The sequence below is a fragment of the Tachysurus vachellii genome, chromosome 15 (genome assembly GCF_030014155.1).
Source record: "Tachysurus vachellii isolate PV-2020 chromosome 15, HZAU_Pvac_v1, whole genome shotgun sequence".
NCBI lineage: Eukaryota > Metazoa > Chordata > Actinopteri > Siluriformes > Bagridae > Tachysurus > Tachysurus vachellii.
In genome coordinates, this window is record NC_083474.1 from 18,820,208 (window position 1) to 18,842,830 (window position 22,623).

At 37.8% G+C, this 22,623-nt stretch overlaps 1 protein-coding gene across 2 annotated transcripts; it reads left to right on the forward strand.

Annotated features, from left to right (window-relative positions):
- Positions 1-1,428: 1,428 nt before the first annotated feature.
- Positions 1,429-21,827, forward strand: postnb (periostin, osteoblast specific factor b). Of its 2 annotated transcripts, XM_060887940.1 has the most exons (22): positions 1,432-1,605; positions 2,013-2,111; positions 5,421-5,485; positions 6,587-6,744; positions 7,066-7,230; positions 7,331-7,477; positions 7,738-7,876; positions 9,381-9,593; positions 9,690-9,824; positions 11,919-12,067; positions 12,484-12,620; positions 15,112-15,242; positions 15,422-15,552; positions 16,084-16,186; positions 16,315-16,382; positions 17,170-17,215; positions 17,331-17,345; positions 17,421-17,690; positions 18,551-18,595; positions 19,234-19,299; positions 19,397-19,429; positions 21,212-21,827. In XM_060887940.1, exons 1-22 carry the CDS (start codon positions 1,487-1,489, stop codon positions 21,259-21,261), a joined length of 2,484 nt encoding a protein of 827 aa, XP_060743923.1. In that variant the 5' UTR covers positions 1,432-1,486; the 3' UTR covers positions 21,262-21,827. The 2 variants fall into 2 exon arrangements, with proteins under 2 accessions (XP_060743924.1, XP_060743923.1); XM_060887941.1 differs by lacking the exon at positions 18,551-18,595 and having other exon boundaries at positions 1,429-1,605.
- Positions 21,828-22,623: the final 796 nt, after the last annotated feature.

Consider the following 22,623-nt stretch of genomic DNA (forward strand, 5'->3'; position numbering starts at 1 on the left):
AAGAAGAAGAAGAAGAAGAAGAAGAAGAAGAAGAAACTGACAAATAAAATAATAAGTGCTACATGACATCTTAAATTCTAAAAGAAAATACTAAAAATTAACAGATTAATAAATTGTATAAACAAGCAAAAAGGTGAAAAAAATATAAAAATGTGAAAATTAAAAATATCTGCATATGTAAGAATAAATGAAACAGCAAATGGGAATCATAAATTTGAAACCATAACATGGAAAATATGTAGTATATATAGACCTGTGAACTACTACAGTACACTCTAAAAACTATAAATAGATATATAAATAGAAAAATAAATAATAAAAAGTGCATGTCCTACATTTGAAAATATAAAAATGTTTTTAAAGCATGTGAAAATAATTAAAATTTATGAAGAAAATTTAGAAAAATCACAAAATGTATAAAAATATAAAGCAAAACATAAAAATATGACCAAAACATGTGAAACGTCCAGAAGTGTTCAAAAGCAAACAAATAAACAAACAAACAAACCATCTATTTTTAATAAACGAATCATTTTACCGTAGAAGTTTAAAAACACCTACAGTACTTCTTGGATTTACGGTTCTTTCCCTCATGGCTCATACTCATGGCTTGAAACCTTACCAAAACTCTGCCACAAGATGGAGCCGCAAGTTTAATCCTCTTTTGTCACTCACAATCCTCCATCTTCACGCTTCTCAGGATCCGAAGCCATCTCAAGCTCCTCATCACATGTTAACATCTGGTAAGCAGCTTTTTATCATATGCAAGGATTTCTTCTTAACCTCCGCAGCTTTGCACTTACAGGAGTCAGACTCACTCCTGTTTCTGCTCTAAATCTGCAGTGTTTCAACACAGTGCCAAAAGTACAGATTTTCTCTGGGGGGAAAAAAATTGTCATTTATTTTCCTGGCAAAAATTAAAGAGCATGAAAGCAACAGTGCTTTCTGGCAGATGGAGAGAAACAGTTCTGCAGTGGCCACAAAAAGACTGATGGATCACAAATAGTTATTGTAATATGTTATTATGAATATCCATTTGCATTTATTGGAATGGCCTCTTTAATTATGACCGAGTATTTTCAATGAACTTAAACATAAAGGAAATATAATGAAAATATAAAGAAAATAGAGCAGAAAGTTTTTTTGAGTCCATTTGAAACTAATTTGATTCACAATTCATTTAAAATAGGTTTTTAAAATTGAAATGAATAAAAAAAAAAAAAAAAAAAAACATTTCCTCAAGGCACAAAAAGTTTTTGGGTAAATCACATCAAAACTGTGACAACCTCCATGGCTGTGTTCATTCTTGTCAGCCGTCTCCTCAGGGCATGACATATTATAAACACATAGGTGAGCAGGAGCTCCAAAAGACTCTCTGGAGAACAGGGGAGGCTGGTGGAGTCAATCGGAGCCAGACTATATAAGCGTCTCATCTCCTAGCTGAAGCCACTTCTCTCTCTGAGCTCCCTCTAAAGGAGGTGTCAGGATGAAGCTCATATTCGCAGCAGCCTTTGCACTCTTTGCGCTTTCTACCTTTGACCAGGTAGATTCCTCAGCTTATGATAAAATAGTGAGCCACAGCCGCATAAGGGCAAAGAAGGAAGGGTAAGAATTCTGATTATGATGATTTTAATCTTTTATCTTCTTTTTTTTGAGTGCATCATTAATAGTATATATGCAGTGATTCTCTCAAAAGAGTAGTTGAAAGCTTTCAAGGAAAGAAGCTATTTATATTTGTTTTTATGGTAGAAAAAAAAATGCAAAAATGATAAAGAAAAACATTTAATTATTTACTTTTTTCTTCATGTATTATGCAGTTTAGATATTACAGAAAGAAATGCTCATTTCTAATGATACTGTTTCATGATGCAGGCTATTAATGTCCCAAATTCGCTTGTGATTTCTAAGCATATAATTTCAATACTGTATTATATCAAGATAAAACATGACATCATCTATAATTATAGAGGTTTGACTCGATGTTTGATCTTTCTCTTGGTGTTTATGCTCAGGCCGAACGTGTGCGCGCTCCAGCATGTGTTGGGAACCAAGAAGAAGTACTTTAGTACTTGCCGTAATTGGTACCAAGGAACCATCTGTGGGAAGAAAGCGTAAGTGGAACATTTTATAACTCCATCGGCCTGTTAAATATGTCTGCTGGGACATTCCTGGGGTCAAAGGTTAAAGGTTCCAGCAGACCAGTGGTTTTCATACTGCAATAAAAAGCTGGTGGCTTAAGCTCTCTCATGACTTACTCTTAATGACCTGAGGAATATCCAGTGAGAGAATTCAACAGTCTGTTTTTAGACAATGCGCAATGTTATCAGTAATGTACAAGTACAGTAAGTCTTAATTAGTATAAAGTAGAGAGGAATGAGAACAGAACATGCTGCTAATGATTAAAACAAACCACAAGCCTGGCTTGGAGCACTGGGGCTACGTTCAAACAGCTCACCTTAAATTCCCGCCCACAGGCAAAACACACATCTGGTTGCTAGATGTGAATCTAACCATAGCTTTGACTTTGGATCACAGAGTAGTTGCTTGTGAAATGTCTCTGATACAACTGAGTGAGTCGTTTTGTCAAAAACTGTACCAGAGTGATGCAAATGAAACACAAATTCTATTCTATTATTCCAAATCGAAGTTCCAGTCATCATGACTTTTTGATTGATTCTGGATTTTGGCCCACAAATACTGGGTCACATTGAGTCTGTAATGCTTCTGGTTTCCATTTCTTTTTCCATGGCTCAAAAGAGAGACGGGAGGGGTGGGTGTCTTAAAGGGGGTTGGTTATGGGTTACTGAAATAGAGTCAGCCTCACGTTCTATGAAGCAAACTGACCACAAAGAACCAGGATTCCGGCTCCCTCGGTGCTATTGGACTTGCCTTGGCGCCTCTCCTAAAACATGGAGCTCAGCCAGACCAGACGTTCTCATCAGCTTCAGATGTTCTTCAGCTTCCATGCCGATCTTTTTCTGTAGACTCAGCAGCTCTTCTCTTAACAGTGGAAATAAACGCAAACAGTGTCCGTGAGACGATCGCGAATATTCTCCTTATGTGCAGAATTCAGCTAGAGCTGAATGAACACTGTGGCCAATTGTGCAGCCATCCTGCTTTTGCAGTAATACAGAAGCACCTACAGGCTTCTTGTTTCTGTAGTTTTTAGTTTCATCCATTCTTAAATATATTTTGTCTATGGAATAATGGTCTTCAGACAACACTAATTAATCAGATCAGATATTAAGGTATGACTTTAAACAAAGATTCCTTCTAGCACTATTAAAGCTTTTTTTTAACTTGTCTTTCTTAGGGAATCATTAGAGGTTTAATATAAAACTCTACACATGGTTTATCTTTCAGATAAAAACTAAAAAAAACTATTCAAAAAAGTTAGTTTACGGTATTCCTACTTCAGGTCCTGTTTATTAGAAGAATTAATAAAAAACTATAAGCCCGTCTGGATAAATCCTTGGAAGTATGAAGTAGAATCCTATGATGCAGGGGTTCTCTTTGGGAAAAAGTAGAATTACTTAATATGAATATAAAGTAAGATCCATTAACTCTTTAAAGAACTCTTTGTGAGGATTAAAGGGTATTAGGAAGGTTTGTAAACACTAAAGAACCGAAACAGTGGAATCCTTAAAGGTTCTTTGGTTCATAAAATAACTTGAATAATGATGTAGGATTCTTAGTTAGGAAAAAAAAAATAAAAAATGGAGGTTTTTCAAAGCTTACTGTACATTCAAATGTTTACTTCAATAGACACCGGTCATCCTAATAGAGAGCAATTTCCTACACTAATTAAATAGTTATACACATCTAGCTTTAGATTATAGTGTGGGTTCTAGTGAACCAAGAATAAATGCACAAACCATCTGAATTCGGTCCTGTCCTAAATATTTTGACATGTGCTTGGAATATTACACTTTAATAATTTCCATAATTAAATGAATAAAAACCATTGCTTTCATTGCTGAAGAAAAAAAAAAATCTAATAAAATACATTAGGAAACTTTTAACTGTAGCTGTGGCAAGATTCCAACAGGTTACCAAAACAACAGTCAGGCCTGGCCTTCCTCCCTGCATGGGAGAGATGTTTGAGACAATCTTGTTTTCTTTTGGCTAGTAGCCTAGGAGTGTAACAGATACTGCAGTGATCTCATCACTGAGCCGCTTTCCTTCCTCCCTGAACGCTGTGCATTAAAGCTCTTGCCACAGTGAAGGCTGGTACTCTGCCATGACATTAGTGCTCTTGTTCGAAGACAAAAAAAAACTTGCCTAATTCCCGTCTGCTGACTCTGGTTCCTCTTTGAACTAATTTCTTCTCAACCCGATATTGGTGTTCGTGTCGAAAGCGTTGTTTAGTTTCCACTCACTTTGTCTCTTAGACATAAGGCATCAATGGAGCTTTCTCCAAGTTCTTTTGTATGCTTTCGTCTAGCCAGGTGAACCAACAGCCAGGCTGAGGAAGCATATGGAATCATTTATAGATGTGGGGGATTTCCAGAACTGCAGCCTTCTAGCCCTCACCTCCTACAACCCCACACACACACACACACACACACACACACTATTATTCCCTATCAGAGAATTAACCTAAATCCATCTACCATACGCTAAACCGTACCTCTTGAGTCCAGAGGTAGGGAATAATTTTGTTAGAACTTTATATTTATCCGCTTATTCTGCAACGTGAACATTTCCTAACCCACAAGTCATTACCAGGGACTTGTATACTGGACACTCCACACAATCTAATGCTAATTAAAAAAGATAATTATAAACCATGCTTTTAACAATTTAATTATAAGTAAATTATGTATAATTTTTGTTTAAAAGAAGCAGTAACTTTTTTATTACCTTTAATGGAGTTTGTGCTTTCTGGTTTCTCCACTTCTATTCTTCTATTTTATTAAATAAAAATACTATTTTTTAAAATGTATTTGTCATATGTTATCTAAATTTATTTATATTTTTTTTCCCAGTTTCCTGGCATTTTACAGAGCAATTTGATTTCCAAACCAATGTTCCCTTTGGTTAGGGTTAGGGTTAGGGTTAGAATCTCAATATTCAACTGTGACAGCAAAAAAATTAAAAAAATAAATAATAAAATAAATAAATAAAACCCCAGTTGCTAACCACATGGTCTAAAATCCTAGAGTGGGTTAAACACTTTGGTCCAAAGAAAATTGTGCAGGAATATAATGATAGTGTGGCACAATTTCTCAAACCACAGAGCCAAAAGTCATATTTATACAATTATATAGAGTTGATGATTGACATGCAGAATATTCAGGAACAAAGCATCCATAATGCTTATTCAGCTAGTTTATGGAGTCTGCATTGCAGTGGGGTTACATTTCAGGGCTTTTTAGTGTTGTTATAAGGACCGAGGTCTTTTTTTTCGTCTTTTGTAGTACTGTTGTCTATGAGTGCTGTCCAGGATACATGAGGCTGGACGGTGCTAATGGCTGTCCTGCTGGTGAGTATTTATCCACACAACCTCTTTACCCTCTTAATGATACAGATGATACCAATCTGATTGGTCAGAAAGTGTTTGTTATTTCCAATGTCAGTAGTGCTAGCTGTAATTCAAAGGTTCATCGGTTTATATGAATGCATTTGTTCTGAGGTTGTCATTTCTTTAGACTAAAATGTGTTGTTTAAGAAAGAAAAATATATAATTAAAGATTATATATTTATATTATATATATATATATATATATATATATATATATATATATATATATATATATATATATATAGGACAGTCAGGTGTCAACCCCAAGTAATGGAAAGGGAAGGGAAGCGAGGGAAAGCCTATCTTCAGTTCTTTCTGCCGCTTTTTTCCAACATTGTGAGAAAAGAAATAACTGTAAGGGAATGATTGTTTATAGCTGCTAACTCTCCTTAAATGTAACTGTAAATGGTCAAAAGGTGTAACGGGTTATTTTTCAATAAACTGTCACTGACAAATTTCTATGGTGTAAGAAAAATAAATCGCTTTGGGATATGCTGTTAATTTCCAATGGAAAAATGTCCCATCCGTGTCATGATTATTTTATTATAACTGTTTTAATAAAGGTGGGCACGGTGGCTTAGTGGTTAGCATGTTCGCCTCACACCTCCAGGGTTAGGGGTTCGATTCCCACCTCCACCTTGTGTGTGTGGAGTTTGCATGTTCTCCCCGTGCCTCGGGGGTTTCCTCCGGGTACTCCGGTTTCCTTCCCCTGGTCCAAACGCATGCATGGTAGGTTGATTGGCATCTCTGGAAAATTGTCCCTAGTGTGTGATTGCGTGAGTGAATGAGTGTGTGTGTGTGCCCTGCGATGGGTTGGCACTCCGTCCAGGGTGTATCCTGCCTTGATGCCCGATGACGCCTGAGATAGGCACAGGCTCCCCGTGACCCGAGGTAGTTCGGATAAGCGGTAGAAGATGAATGAATGAATGTTTTAATAAACTTTATTGAGTGTGAGCTACTGATATTACGAACCATCAAAGATTTCATTATTTCCTGGAAAAACATAATAATTGCAATTGTAAAAATGTATTGTAATGAATATACATCTATTTTCCTCTACAGTTGCTCCCATTGACAATGTGTTTGGGACCCTCGGTCTGGTGAACGCAGTCACCACGCAGCAGTACTCGGCCTTGTCCAAACTAAAGGATGAGATCGAAGGACCAGGATCTTACACCTTCTTTGCCCCCAGTAACGAAGCTTGGGATCTTTTAGATGCGGTATTACCATTATACTGTATTTATCTCTTTACTAACTCCTGTTTGAAACTACAAGCAAATTCACATAAATAACATATTAAAGAAAGCAAAACTAACTTCCTATCCTGGCACTTAAATCATGGTAATTTTGTTAAAGTTGTCTCTTATACTGTATGGATGAGATCCATTTGGCAAAATCTAGTGTCTAGTTCCTTCAGTTATCAGTTTTGAATGAAAATAATAAAATCTCACAATTTGTTAGGTTGTTAGGTTGAATTTAAACCAACATATAAATGATTATGAATGGGCTTTCTTAACGATGATTACTGTTTGGACTCCCAGGAAGTGAGAGGTGCTTTGGTAAGCAATGTCAACATTGAGCTGTACAACGCTCTTCACTACCATATGGCTAACAAGCGCCTTCTCACCAAAGACCTGAAGAATGGACTCAAGGTCAAGTCTATGTACAATGACCTTACTCTCCACATCAACCACTATTCCAATGGCGTAGGTGTTTTAGAAAGTTCTTTAACAGATTTTACGTATATGATCAATTTGATAAGTGTATATGAGGTACGATGTGCTTTAATCCTCCTCTCTTGTACAGGTGGTTACTGTCAACTGTGCTCGGATCATTCACGGTAATCAGGTGGCCACCAACGGAGTGGTGCATGTCATAGATCGTGTTATCACTGCTGTGGGCAACACCATTCAGGATGTGCTGGATATTGAGGAAGATCTGTCCTCTCTGAATGTAAGTGACTGCTTTACAGTGCATTACTGTACAGTCAGCAGAAACATCTATATAAAGTCTTACAAGATTAAAGTTCTTTGGATGGACTGATCAATTTCCCATTTTGGTTCCAAGGAGCTCTTATTTAGAAATCTTAAATCAGTGACTATCCAAAGAACCACTGATGAACCATTTCAACAGAAATGGTATTTATAATGTTTAGAACTTTATATGTTTTCACTTCATGGAATAAGCTGGAGTAAATATTATTTGTGTTCCAGGCTGTAGCTTCTAATGCTGGTCTGTTGGAGATGGGCAAGCCTGGCCACTTCACACTGTTTGCTCCCACCAATGATGCCTTTTCTAAGCTGGACAAAGACGTATTGGATAGACTTATGGGTAACAAAGGTGCCCTCAAAGGTAAATTGGTGATCTAGTTTCAGAGAATTTTTACATTTTTACATTGAAAGCATTTTCACCCAAGCAAAGCTTGGAGCGCAAAAGACCGAATGTGTTTAATGAAGTGCAAGTCGAAGGAAAACAATGCAATGACTCCCACAGGGCATGTTTTTTGATTTGAGTGAACCAAGAGTGCTGATTGTACATCAATCATCTTCTTCATCCTCATTCAAACCAGATGGTGACACCGGCCTGTTTTGTGCAGTGGGAATTCTCTACAGTTGGTGAACAGCAGCAAAACCACATTTAAGTCTGCACTGACAATGAGATTAAGTTATTGTATTAAACTAAGCACCTTGGTGAGAAATGAGGTCATACTGAGCTACTTATTTGCATTGGACATAAGAACTATTTCTTTAGCTGTTGAACATGTCAAAAAAAAATATCCTCACTTGAAATACAAATCTCGTAATGTATTGCTTATGCAACGAAGTGACTGTCCAAAGAAATGTTCATGGCCCAAATGGTGCATGCGTCTCACTCCAACGTAGCTCCAATGTAAACTGTACTGTAGGCCTTTAGAGAAGGATCAAAAGATGCAAAGTAGGCAAAGCATTTTCTGTACAATGCCAAGTGCAGTGAAGCTGGAAATAGCTGCTGGGTTTTACTATCATTATAACTTGACAGTGTCTTGATTTGTGCATTTTAATCGGTCCCTCATCTGTCATTTGACAGCCGTTTGAAAGTGTCCCCCACTTGAAGCGGAATGGTGCAGTTTTCAACAGGCCTCCTATCAAGGGTTTCAGGGCTCCTATGGAGACTCGGGTTTATTATTTGGTGCATTTGCTACCTGGAAGAAATACGAATTAGATCATAGTGAGTTACGGTGGGGTTTTTTTTTAAAAGAAAATATTACAGGAGAGAGAAAATTCTAAGGAGAAAACTTCTACATACATGATGTTACATATTTAACCACAAATGACCAAACAAAACTTGATGTTCAGTCGGGGGTGTAACAGATCGTCGCTATCTGTATCAGTGTACCGTTTCACATACATATCTGGCCTAAAATTGAAGTGTTTTGTTTTGTTTTAAGTATGCATGACCTCTATCACTATGGCCTTTAGAAACACTAAAAACCACAGGAAAGAAAAAACACATGGTGTGTGTCCTAGAGTTCGTCAACCTCAGCTACACCATTCAAGTTTATGATTTGGCTCAAATGTATACGTGAATGAGAAATGGGTCTGCTCCTTTGTGACACCGTGTAAGAAAAAAAAAATCGCTCCATCATCATAATCCTAGTCTCAACCAGATGTCCTGAGAACCTTTCTGCCAAACTATTCATATTTTTATTTGCATCTGTTTAGTACACATTATCTGTTCATGCTCTGAATATCATCTACATTCAGTTACATCTCCGATATCCGTTAATTGTTTTACAGCAATAGCAAAATAATAGCTCTTAACTCACGACTAGAGCTATTAAAAGTGTCCTCAAATGCATTTTCATGCTCTTTCACAGCCCTGTTCAATTACCACCTCTTGGACTCGGTCCAGTGCTCAGAAGCTATCATGAGTGGCACCGCATATGAGACTGTGGAGGGCAGCAACATCGAAATTGGCTGCGATGGAGACAGTCTCACCGTTAATGGTGTCAAGATGGTGCTCAAGAAGGACATTGTCACCAGTAATGGAGTTATCCACCTGATTGATCAGGTGCTCATGCCAGACTCAGGTTAGCTGCATCTTATATATTTAGTTCTATTTAAATATGTAAACAACAATCACGAACTCCGTTCTAAACATCCTAGTTGGCACTTTCTCCAACAAGCTAAGCAGGTGATGGAGCTGATTGACCAGTCACAGTCGACGTTTGGTGATATGGTGTCCGAACTGGGTCTGGCAGCAGCCATGAGACCGCAGGCCGAGTACACGCTACTGGCTCCCCTCAACGCAGCCTTCAGTGGTACGTTACTCAAAACGAATTCCTGACACCACAGTGACTTTTGGCAGAATTTGAACATGTACTCTGTCTTTTCTCACTGAATTATTGCTTTAATGTTCTCTTTAAATCTTACTGTCTCATTCTTGGCATGAATATTTTTTTTTTAAATCCTATTGTTGTTGCTCATGAAACTGCAAATGTGTAGATTTTCGTTTCTGCATGCATGTGGAAAACCATTGCTTCATTACCAAGAATTTATATGATGGTAAAGGGTGAGGATGCTGTTATATGTAGACGTAATGAAATCTGCTTTCTATCGACTCTGTATCCAAAATATTTCAGATTGAATGTAGTGTCACTGAAGAAGAGACAGGAGTCTGAGCTAGAGGTAGCTGAGCTGAAGATGTTAAGGTTCTCTTTGGGAGTGACAAGATTGGACAGGATTAGGAACGAGTACATCAGAGGGACAGCTCATGCTGGACGTTTGGGAGACAAAGTTAGGGAGGCCAGATTAAGATGGTTTGGACATGTTCAGAGGAGGGAGAGTGAGTATACTGGTAGGAGAATTTTGGACATGGAGCTGCCAGGCAGGAGGCAAAGAGGAAGGCCAAAGAGGAGGTATATGGATGTAATTAAGGAAGATATGAAGCTTGTGGGTGCAAGTGTTGAGGATGCAGAAGATAGGGATAGGTGGAGAGAGATGGTCCGCTGTGGCGACCCCTGAAGGGAAAAGCTGGAAGAAGAAGAATGTATGGTACAGTGCAATTAAATGGCCAAAACATGGCCTAATAGAGCATAATGTACATTTATTGCTCATTATATAGCCAAGTATGTGAAATGAATTCACATAATGTCACTGAATCCCAAAGAAGCTCCAGGATATCGTTAAAATAATTATCTGATGGCAAAAAAAAAGCTTATTTCCACAAACGAGAAAATACCCAGATAGTTAGAAATAGAACTTTTCCTATTGAGTGTTTTAGTGGACTTAACTGATCTCCACTACAGTATAATAGATTTTTGTTTGTGTATAGTAAGATATTAAAGAATCATCACACAGTGTCCTTCCCTCAGAATAAACCTGGGGGTTCGACCACCCAAATAGTACACCCATGTGCTTCATTTCACTCCTCTGTACAAACGTTTAATATTTCTGATTATCAGGGTGTAGACACATTGTTGTTTGTGTTTAAAGGGCAATTTCTCTCATTTTGGAGCACATAATTAAGACGGATGAAGCCCCAAGCAGCAATAAGTGAAAATGCTGTCTGAGAATGTTCATAACAAAGAAAGAAAAATGGGAAAAAACAGAATAAAAAGGGAGAGGGGTGAAATTTATTAATAGGTTGGTCCTCTATATTTGCAGATTACAGTACATTTGTCTCTTTATCCATGTATACGTAGAAGAATAGCCAATACAATTTTATTGCAGTTTAAGCCAATGAAATTAAAAGTGAAACAAAGAGGTGATACTCTGGATCAAATAGAGGAAAGGACTATGGTGATTTTTACTGTAAATTCAATTCAGGCCAGTGCCTAAATAAAAATAAATTTGCCTAAATAAATAAATAAATACATAATAAGTAAATAAAGGTGGGTCACGGTGGCTTAGTGGTTAGCACGTTTGCCTCACACCTCCAGGGTTGGGGGTTCGATTCCCACCTCCACCTTGTGTGTGTGGAGTTTGCATGTTCTCCCCGTGCCTCGGGGGTTTCCTCCGGGTACTCCGGTTTCCTCCCCCAGTCCAAAGACATGCATGGTAGGTTGATTGGCATCTCTGGAAAATTGTCCCTAGTGTGTGATTGCGTGAGTGAATGAGAGTGTGTGTGTGCCCTGTGATGGGTTGGCACTCCATCCAGGGTGTATCCTACCTTGATGCCCGATGACGCCTGAGATAGGCACAGGTTCCCCGTGACCCGAGGTAGTTCGGATAAGCGGTAGAAGATAGTCACTAATTCTGTTTCAAACCACAGAATTTAAAAAAAAAAAAACAAAATCATTACAACTTTGCTGAAGACCGTATACTGTACATCCTATAAGAGTGTTACAGTGTTACAGTGAAACATATTTCCTCCTAAAAAAACTCATTCCTCTTCTTGCTGATGTTTACCATAGACGAGGTCTTGTCCACGGACCAGAGTCTCCTGAGAATCATTCTCGAAAACCACATCCTGAAGAAGAAGATTGTGTTGAGTCAGCTGTTTAATGGCCAGCGTCTGGAGACTCTGGGGGGAAAGTTCCTCCGGGTGTTCGTGTACCGCACGGTGGGTCTCTACAGCTACACCGACCACAGTGCATTAGCAGGGGAAAAAAAAAAACTAAACACCTTACTGTATAACTTTTTTGGTTTGTTTTAATAGATGTGAAATTTAAGGGTTGTGTTTAAATCATACAAATTCATACAGTACTTATTCCAAGTCAACCTATTGGCATCTTCTGATTTTTCATTAGAAACATAAACAATTATGTTCTTTATATCGGCTTTCATTAGTTTAGATAAAATATTGGAAATGGAGCAATAACAAACAAAACAGGTAGCTGATCATGTAAAAAACAACAACAACAACAAAAAAAGCACAGCATTAATTGCAGAAACTGGTAATGCAATAACATCAGAGCTGTATCACACACTCCAGTGCCTATATCCCAGGGTTAAAAAATGTCTTAATTGTCTTCAAAGGCTGTGTGCATTGAGAACGCCTGTCTGATCCGAGGAAGCAAAGAGGGACACAACGGCGCTCTCCATCTCATGAAGATTCTACTCAAACCAGCTGAATCTAACATGTACCAAGTACTGCTTAAACGTGGAGGCTTCAAGTAAGAGACCCAGACATTCAATGACATGCTTTATTTAATAAGTCTTTAGGACACATCTTCTCACTTCATATTTGCAACCATGGCAACTGGACATGATTTTTATGCCACATGGAGCAAGATTTGGAACAAAAAAGATGAACTCTACTGTATAAGAGTTCATAATGAGTTAATAACAGTAATCTTAATTTCAAAGCAAATCAGAATTAAATCTAATAATTTTGCAAACAGGCTTAGTGGTTAGCACGTTCACCTCACACCTCCAGGGTCGGGGTTCGATTCCCGCCTCCGCCTTGTGTGTGTGGAGTTTGCATGTTCTCCCCGTGCCTCGGGGGTTTCCTCCGGGTACTCCGGTTTCCTCCCCCAGTCCAAAGACATGCATGGTAGGTTGATTGGCATCTCTGGAAAATTGTCCCTAGTGTGTGATTGTGTGAGTGAATGAGAGTGTGTGTGTGCCCTGTGATGGGTTGGCACTCCGTCCAGGGTGTATCCTGCCTTGATGCCCAATGACGCCTGAGATAGGCACAGGCTCCCCGTGACCCGAGGTAGTTCGGATAAGCGGTAGAAGATGAATGAATGAATTTTGCAAACAGGCTTAGTGGTTAGCACGTTCACCTCACACCTCCAGGGTCGGGGTTCGATTCCCGCCTCCGCCTTGTGTGTGTGGAGTTTGCATGTTCTCCCCGTGCCTCGGGGGTTTCCTCCGGGTACTCCGGTTTCCTCCCCCAGTCCAAAGACATGCATGGTAGGTTGATTGGCATCTCTAGAAAATTGTCCGTAGTGTGTGATTGCGTGAGTGAATGAGAGTGTGTGTGTGCCCTGTGATGGGTTGGCACTCCGTCCAGGGTGTATCCTGCCTTGATGCCCGATGACGCCTGAGATAGGCACAGGCTCCCCGTGACCCGAGGTAGTTCGGATAAGCGGTAGAAGATGAATGAATGAATGAACGAATGAATTTTGAAACAAAGGGAAACAAAGAGAAATTTAAATACAGCATTTAGTATGTAAAAGATTTCTTTTTTAAGTATATTACAAAGATTTGGAAAGGAAAAAGTGATAATGGAGTGGATAATGGATGTAAACGCTGATACGGCAAATAAATCACGCTTACCATGGAGAAATAAAATCATTTTCCATGCAAAGGAGGAGAAAAATAATTATGAGAATGCATCTCCATTTTCCAGTTCCCATATTTAAGGATTAGTTTCTGGTAGGTTTGTGAGGTTTTGAGAAATACTTGGGCTGCAATTTTTGCTGAGACTGTATTTGACATTTGTGACATCACATTTATGTTTATGGAAAAGTGCAATATTTAGTAGTGTAGTTTAGTTATTGCTGGTATAACAGACTTGTTAGAAAAGGGTGATTTTTATCACACAGTGAATGACACACACACACACACACACACACACACACAAAACGGCCGTGTGCCACAGAATTACTGGTTTTGCTGAAATCTAGAACTTTCCTTGTGATTAAGAAACATACTCCAGTCTATAATTTTCTTTGCCTCATGCTATCATGTGAAGGAGACATGATTCGTAGGAAAAAAATAACAAATCGTCGATTCGTTTATCATTTTTCCTGGTCATTACATAATTCCACTGTATTTCACAGCATCAGGGTTTTTATCTTAATTCTAAAATAGTACTAAATAATAAAAATGAAGAAAAATCTCTTATGAACAGGTTTGTCCAAATGAAGTTTGACTTCACTGAGAAATGTTAGATGGTGTTTAGCATTTTGCTATCTTAAAAAATAGAGCCGATGTGTCATGGACGCGGGGGGGTAAAAAAACGGACACAAATGCAGGACAGCTTAACAAAAACAGGATTTATTAACTAAAAAAAACACTAAACAGAACAAAGACAAAACCAGACGAAGACAACAGAGGATTCCGCGCTGCACAAGGCAACACGGCTCAACTAAATACTAATGATAATCATGACACATGAGGGACAGGTGTGCAGAGGCGGGGAGGAAAAGACAAGAGCGAGGCAGACACGTGAACAAAGAACATAAACAAAAAGGCACATGGCCAAAGTCCGGGCAGAGTCCTGACACGATGGGTTTTATGTCAGTCACGTTTTTTTTTTTTGTTTTTTTTTGCTGTTTTTAAATATTTGAACAGTCTTTTAACATTTTGACAGCTTCAGTAAAATATCTGCTCAGAGCGAAATCCCTGCTATATGAAGTGCCCCAGGCTCTGTATGAATTTATGTGTGACAACAAGCTTTATTTACTTCCCTATCAGTCATGTTGCCTGTCACTTCAGGAAGCTCCACCTCCTGGATTATATTTTAGAAAATGTTCAGCCCAAGGAAATTTTAGAAATGTGTCTTTGGAGGTCACACTAGGAGCTACTGTATGATTTCAAAACTGGATGTTTCAAATAACATCCATCTAATTCATTGGCCCAATCGTTAAGCATTTTAGACCTTTAGATATTGTGAGAATTGACTTTTGTTTGATTTGGTGTTTTTCATGGCTGCAGAATCTTTTTGTCTCTGATGGAGGCGGCCGGTCTGACTGACTTGCTGAAGCAGGAGGGAGAATTCACACTGTTTGCTCCAAGCGATGAGGCTCTTGCTGGACTCACTGAAAGAGATATCAACATTCTGAAGAGCAAGTCTCAAACGTTCTCCTCTTTTCATTATGTCTTTTCTCAATTTACTGCTTTCCAATAAATGCTCTGCAGAACCTGAGATGCTACTTGTGTTTTAGTCCAGAACGTATATACAGGATAGAGGTACTACAGGACTAGTGTATTTATCATACTCAACACTTCTCTTTCTTGTGATCAGGTGATCCCAATGCCCTCAAAGCCATCCTGCTCTATCACTTCAGCAAAGGTATTTTCATCGGTGGAGGCTTGGAGTCCGGAGTCACTAATCTACTAAAATCTCTTCAAGGCACTAACCTCAAAGTCTTGTCTGTAAGTGTTTAAAAAGCCTTGACAATCCCCTCCTCACCGCTTTACGCTTTTCATGTCCAGCTACAGGCCTCTATTATATCCAGTGTCAAACATTTTAAAGCATTACCTGTTATTACATCCGCAGGCCTTACTGAAGGCAGATGAATAGATTTATTTTAAATGAATGAGGTTCACAAGTTTAACAAGTCTGTATGTTTTATGGGTGGGTGAGAATTACTTGACCTTACATGCCAAACCTGTTTCACACAGCATACTACAGTAGACTACTGTTTCTACTTGCAAAGCTTTTTATCCTCTGTTGGGTTTCAAAGGAGAGAATATAAAGTTTGAACACTGTTTAGGAGACGTCGCCTACAGGGCAGTATGGTGTACTAGTTTAAACAGTGAAACTCTTTAAATATTTGAGAACTGGTAAAGATATCTGGTTGAAAATGTCTTGACACAATAGTACATACTGTAAGTCTTTATTTTAAGTTTCTTACATGGCACAAATTATTGCACTACACTAATGATATGCTTATTTTCTTCCAGGGGAAAGATGGCATGAAGGTGAACTCCGTGCAAGTTCTCGACTCTGATCTCATGGCTTTAAATGGAGTCATTCATGTCACCAAGAGCCTTCTGTACCCTGAAGGTGTGCACTATGTAATATACACTCCAGACTACATCATACTACATACAACAGCATTTAAATAAAAAGGAGACCTTCAGCAGCATCCAGTCTTTGACTAAGCCTCATTTCATCTGAAAATCTTTGCACAGATGTTCCTGTTGGAAGCCAAGAATTCCTCACACTGCTGAGACGGTTCATCAAGTACATTCAGATCAAGGTACCAAAATTTATGGGGAAAAAACTAAAAACATCTAACGCACCCATACATGGAATCTTACAGTATATAAGGCAATTGCCATGGGTGAAGTCATTTGAGCAAATGGGGTGGTGTCCTTTGGTGTGGCCTGACTATCATCACCCTGAGGTCGATTCATTTCCAATAACAGCGTGTCCTGGAGGGTTTCATTCCTCTTTCACAAGAGCTATGTTTCACTGATTCTAAATGAAATGCGTTACAGATTGGCAAGTTGTGTGTTTTTTATCCGTTCTTTCTAAGCTTTAATATTTTGGAACGTCAGTTTATGTTAACACTCAAGAGTAACTGTAATAAACATCTCTCAATGTTAGTTGTATAAAAGGAGAACTTCTTATATTACTGAAAAAAAAACCCCATAGTTACAAAAAGTCCCCATAAAGTTACAGCTTTATCTATGATTGTTACAAAACAATATTTCCAAATAATATAATGCAAACAAATCTCATTACAGTGAACTTTATTAGAAGTAGAAGTCCAGTCGAAAGTTTGCAGGTTATCGTCCTATATATCTAGTTGTTCTAATAAACAGTTCATGGAGTCTAATATATTCTTGTATAAATGTTTAAGTAGCTAGTTACATGCATGACATGGCATTATAACGAAAGAGCATATGACTTTATAAGGTGAGGTTGTTATTACATTACACTACTGTCTTATCCCACTATTTATGTTAATGATATCTAAGAGGTACAAATGTTTTTCAAATGTAAATTGATTACTCTTGAATATATCCTTTTCTTTTACACAGTATGTAGCAGGCTACAGATTTAGGGAGATTCCACTGACATTCATGAGTAAGTTCTATTGAACTTCATCGGTCGATTCCATCAGTAGACCCACATTGAAATAAAATACCTGGTTCATATCATGAATGTTTTCTCAAAAGGCTTTATTTTGATTCTTTTTCAGAGAGAATCGTCATAGGTAATGAAGACTGGTGATCATCACTTAACAATGTAAAGTACGCTTGTTTTGTCACTTACACCAATTCCTTTGCAGTTCCCGAAGTCACTAAAGTGACCCGAGTCATTGAGGGGCAACCGTCTGTTACTAAAGTTACACGTGTTATCGAGGGAGCACCAAGCCTTACCAAGGTGACAAGAGTCATCGAGGGAGATCCAGGCATGACTCATGTCACTAGGGTCATTCAGGGAGACCCGACCATAACCAAGGTTACGAGGGTCATCGAAGGTGACCCGTCTTTCAGAAAATTTACAAGTATCATAGAAGGGGAGCCTTCTCTTACCAAAGTGACCCACGTTGTTGAAGGTAAAACATTATTTCTACTTCATATAAATTACTGCATGAGCTACAAAGATTTCCTCATCATTTGTACATTACAAAAAGTTTCATGCCACAGCTGTTTGACATTCAGCGACACCCACAAATCTGCATAAAAACGTTCACAGAGATAATGACAAAATGGTGAAATAAGTGTGGCACGGACCAGATCCTCCACGAATGCAGCTTAGCTAATGCAGCTTGTCAGATATCAAACATTTAGACACACATACAAACTCTTTTTCTAAGGTGCCATTACTTCTGTCCTAACTGACAGGCTAGTCATATTAGTCTTAATTTATATACAGTACACGATATGGGATGTTTTACCGAGTCCAGGATTAAACGGTACCTCAATCAATGAATGGAGGATTATTTACACTTGGAATGTGTCATATAAAGTGTAATCAGTTTATAAAGTTGTTATAAACTCATTGCCAAATATAAGATTTCAGTCTTAAGGATTGTAAATTCATACAAACCCAGGAGCTTTTCTAGGATACAAATGTTTTAGTAAACTAATTGGATTTTCATGACTAACAGACACTTAGCCAGCTTGATAAATTAGGCCCTTCGGTAATGCGTAAAACATAAGCTTACAATGGAACAAAGGTGACCTAGATTCATAGTGTCGTAACCCACAAGGGCTCAAAGTTTCTTAATGTGCTCATGTGTAACTATTATAACACGAATAAGAACAAATCTAACTTTGGTCAACCACAATTAAGCAAGTTAAACCACCCAAAACCCGACTCTGTTATATGTTTGCTACGTTAGTATTCAGCGCTTCTGGTGTGCTTTGGGAACGTTGACGCAGTTAACCATGCTGAAATGTTTTGCATCAACAGGTCCTGAGATCTTATTCAGCAGCAATGCCGAAATGGAGCACAATGGTAGTGCGATGTACCGAGCGAAACCTCTTCAATGCATGCTTTTTAGTGGGGCTCTAGAGCTAGAAAATACTTTCTGCTGTTTTCCTCTTATAAACTTTTACCATCAACCCCTTAAAATCCCAGTGTGCAGATTTACGATTCTAAATCTCCTAACTACATATTTTCCTTCGTTTTACTGCAGTAACTAAAGAATTATTAGCATAACCGAATTGTATGTTTTAAGGTCAATCCGTGAATAATAAGCTGAGGCTTTAAAGGGTTAAACATTCTTTATTCTTTCTTCAGCACTCCTCCTCCTCCTCATCCTCCTCCTCATCCTCCTCCGAGCACTATCTGGTGTACAATTCATAGGCATTACCTCAAGAAATACTGATTTTAATTTGTTTTGATTTGTTTAAAAAACAGCAAAATGATGGTCCTATGACTCGAAACATTAATCTTAATTAATCAGTACTACATTTCCTATGAATTGGAATCCTCAGGTGTTGTTTTATTTTTGGTTCCTGATGCCATGTGCCAAGATTTTTCTGTTCTTTCCTCAGATTTTTCTCATATTTCTCTCCCAATGCCGTTAACTTTGTGAACCTGCAAAACCTTATATCTATTACTTTATATTAAACAACTTTATTCCTATATAGGGCCTCAGACAAAGTTCATTGAAATGGATGTTACAGATGCTGAGAAACTTTCGCACAAGATTCAGGGTGAGATTCTTTCATTCGTCTATACTGCACCGGTTTTCTACAGTATTTCCTCAGGTATTTTGGGACAAGACATAACATCACATTTGTTTATTTACAGATGGAAGACGAGTGCCAGGAAAGCGTGTGCCAGGTAATTCTTTTAGATATATTGTTTCCTGGATTGAAAGACAGTAGAGATCTGTAGGGTCTGAAAGTTTGGTCCAAATATCTATGGATATTTTTGAAAATGTAGAAAATTTACCCATCTTTATAAACATCATAAAAATATTAATAATAAAAATCATGTCTGCATCAAACGGTATATTTTGAAAACCTACGTGTTTTACACAATGGTCAGATTAACTTAAATTGTCATGTCAAACTCCTCAAGAATAACATTAAGGCAAAATATGGAAGAGAAATGACAAAACACAAGGATTCAAATGTTTGGACTTCAGCAGGAAGGAATTAGTGTTAATTCTGTAATGATCTCAGAAATGACGCTGAGCTATTAGTTCCTCAGAAGCTCTTGGTTACACAAGTCCACTGGACTACAAACTGTTGTAGTAAGGACGTTATTTACATTTACATCATTTCCTGTCCATTATCACCCAAATGAGGATGAGGTTCACTTCTGAGTCTGGTTCCTCTCAAGGTTTCTTCCTCATATCATCTCAGGGAGTTTTTCCTCACCACCGTCAGCTCAGGCTTGATCATTAGGGATAAATGTTAGTGATAAATAATAACTTAATTTTAAACTTTTTATTCTGTTTTAATACTTATGTAAAGTTGCTTTGAGACAATGTGAAGTGTTATAAGTGTTAGAGAAATAAATTGAATTGAATTGAATTGAATTGAATTAAATTCAATTGATTCTGATGTAAAAATCCTGCTTAAGTCTACACTGGAATACATGTAGTTTTTTTATGTTCTAAAATTGAAATATCTGAGTACTCAATTGTTTTAGTAGTGGAATCAGGAGCAGTATAGTGTCTTTATCTATCATATCCGTTACGTGACGTGACGTGACATACGGCTAAGTACGGTGACCCATGAATTCGGTGAATTCGTTCTCTGCATTTAACCCCTCCAAAGTGCACACACACAGCAGTGAACACACACACACACGGAGCAGTGGGCATCCATTTATGCTGTGGCGCCCAGTTGGTGCCTTGCTCAAGGGCACCTCAGTCGTGGTATTGCCGGCCCGAGACTCGAACCCACAACCTTAGGGTTAGGAGTCAAACTCTCTAACCATTAGGCCACGACTTCCCATATTCTATCCGTATTCTATCATCGCTAAGTGTCAGCGGCGCGGGGGTAAAAATGGACCCAAATGCAGGACAGCGTAACAAAAACAGGGATTTAATAACTAAAAGACACAAAACAGCACAACAAAGACAACAGCAAACATGAAGACAAGAACAGAAGACAATGGGATTCCGCGCTGCACGAGGCAACGCGGCTCAATTAAATAATACAAATAATCATTAAACATAAGGGACAGGTGTGCAGAGGCGGGGCAGAAAAGACAAGGGCGGGGCAGACACGTGAACATGAAACATAAACAAAAGGCATGAAAGGAAATGAAAGCAAAATAAAATTGTAAAGACGTTAGAATAAGAAAGCAGAAATTAATGACCACAATTTAAAAAATAATTAAACTTCACCTTCCTAACGCACAGGTGCGGACATGTGAGTGCTTTGATGTCAGCACTTCATACAAATCCAAACAAAAGCAGTTTTCATGGCTGGCAAAACCAAACCGCAGTCAAACTATTTACAAATATACTACTTGTGAACACGGTCTATAAATCAAATTAAATATCAGTGTCACCAATATACTGTTTTAGGATTGAAACACACACACACACACACATACACACAAGATGAATAATGAGCTTATGTCATTTCCTCCATCTGTGTTTTCCAGTTGGAACCAGAAGTAGAACCAGGATGTCTGTCCAACCTAAGACTCAGTGAGATGGGAAAAACAAATGGACCCTTCAAATGTTTAAAAGAAATCAGGGGTTCAAGGGAATCATTTGTTTCATTAGAAAAATTGGGCCTTTCTTAATAAGATACTTTTCAATCGAAGAAATTGTTTTCAGCATTTGTTATTTGTTAATCCAGAGAGAATTTCAATATCCAGTTATCCCCGTGTATGTACATATTTTTAGAGGTTTTTTTTGTTTGTTTGTTTGTGTGTGTGTGTGTGCGTGCGTGCGTGTGTGTGTTTGTATTCAATTTGTAAAGGGTTACATTTGGAAAAGACCTTTACTGAAAATTCACTCAGTTCAGTGAAAAACGACTCCCATCTGTGTATGTTTAACTTTTTTTTTTTTTTTTTTAGAAGCATTCAGTTTGTTCAGATCCGTTTCAGAGAACATTTCCGAGTACACGCTTAACTCCTTAAACCAAGATGGAACATGAATCCAGATTTTGTTGGGTTGAGGTTTACTTCTGCATGACCAAAGATTTTATGGTGCTCATGTTCAGTATTTGTTTCTTTTAAACAATAAAAGTTTGCAAGATTTTGTTAAAGGAAAGCCTCCGTGATTCATTATTATTATTTATTTCTTCTTCACAGAATTATTTCTGCTTGAGTTGTACAGAAATGTTTGTTTTACCATCGGAATTAGGCTTACATACATTAAACATAAGAACAAAACAAAAAAAAACAAACAAACAAAAACCAAAACAAAAAAAACAAAAAAAAACAGGAAAACAGGATAAATTATGTCAGAAAATTTCCCATATTTTTAACATGATAGAGCAACCAACTAACTTTGGTTGAAAAACAAGTAGAAATGTTTCGGGGGGTGGTGGGGGGAATAATGAGTAATTCATGTCATGTGAGTAACAATAAACAAAATTATGACACAATTATTGACTAAAATCAAACACTGATCTCACACCTGAGCTAAGATTTGAACCCACAACACTTTTATAACAAACACATTACGACAGCACTATTTTACCACCTGCTTTAATCTAAAATAGATCTAAAATGTATTAGATTTATTTAATAAATTATGTAATACATTTTATACTACAGTTATAGTTTTAATCAGTCATTAGAAACGTATTTAATTTCAGTTTATTATAAGCGACCAAAATCAAGTATTGCTCAGAAACGTCGTCGTTTAATGTAAATATATATATATATATTTAAATCCCACAGATTTCCGGTGTAGTTAACCCTAAACTAATACTGTGTTAAAGCATGTTGTTGTTTGTCACACAGCACTCACTCGAGCTTTCGCACATTTTGCTATGTCAATTTGATGTCACTCTTCCTTACAAATATGGTCCAGATCTATCAACCTGCGAGTAGATCTCCTT

Bases quoted from the DNA above. Each gene is read 5' to 3' on its own strand.
- postnb (XM_060887940.1), top strand. From the start codon at position 1,487: ATGAAGCTCATATTCGCAGCAGCCTTTGCACTCTTTGCGCTTTCTACC. The intron at 5,486-6,586 runs GTGAGTATTTAT...TTTCCTCTACAG, and splicing joins TGCTAATGGCTGTCCTGCTG to TTGCTCCCATTGACAATGTG. The intron at 19,300-19,396 runs GTGAGATTCTTT...GTTTATTTACAG, and splicing joins ACTTTCGCACAAGATTCAGG to ATGGAAGACGAGTGCCAGGA.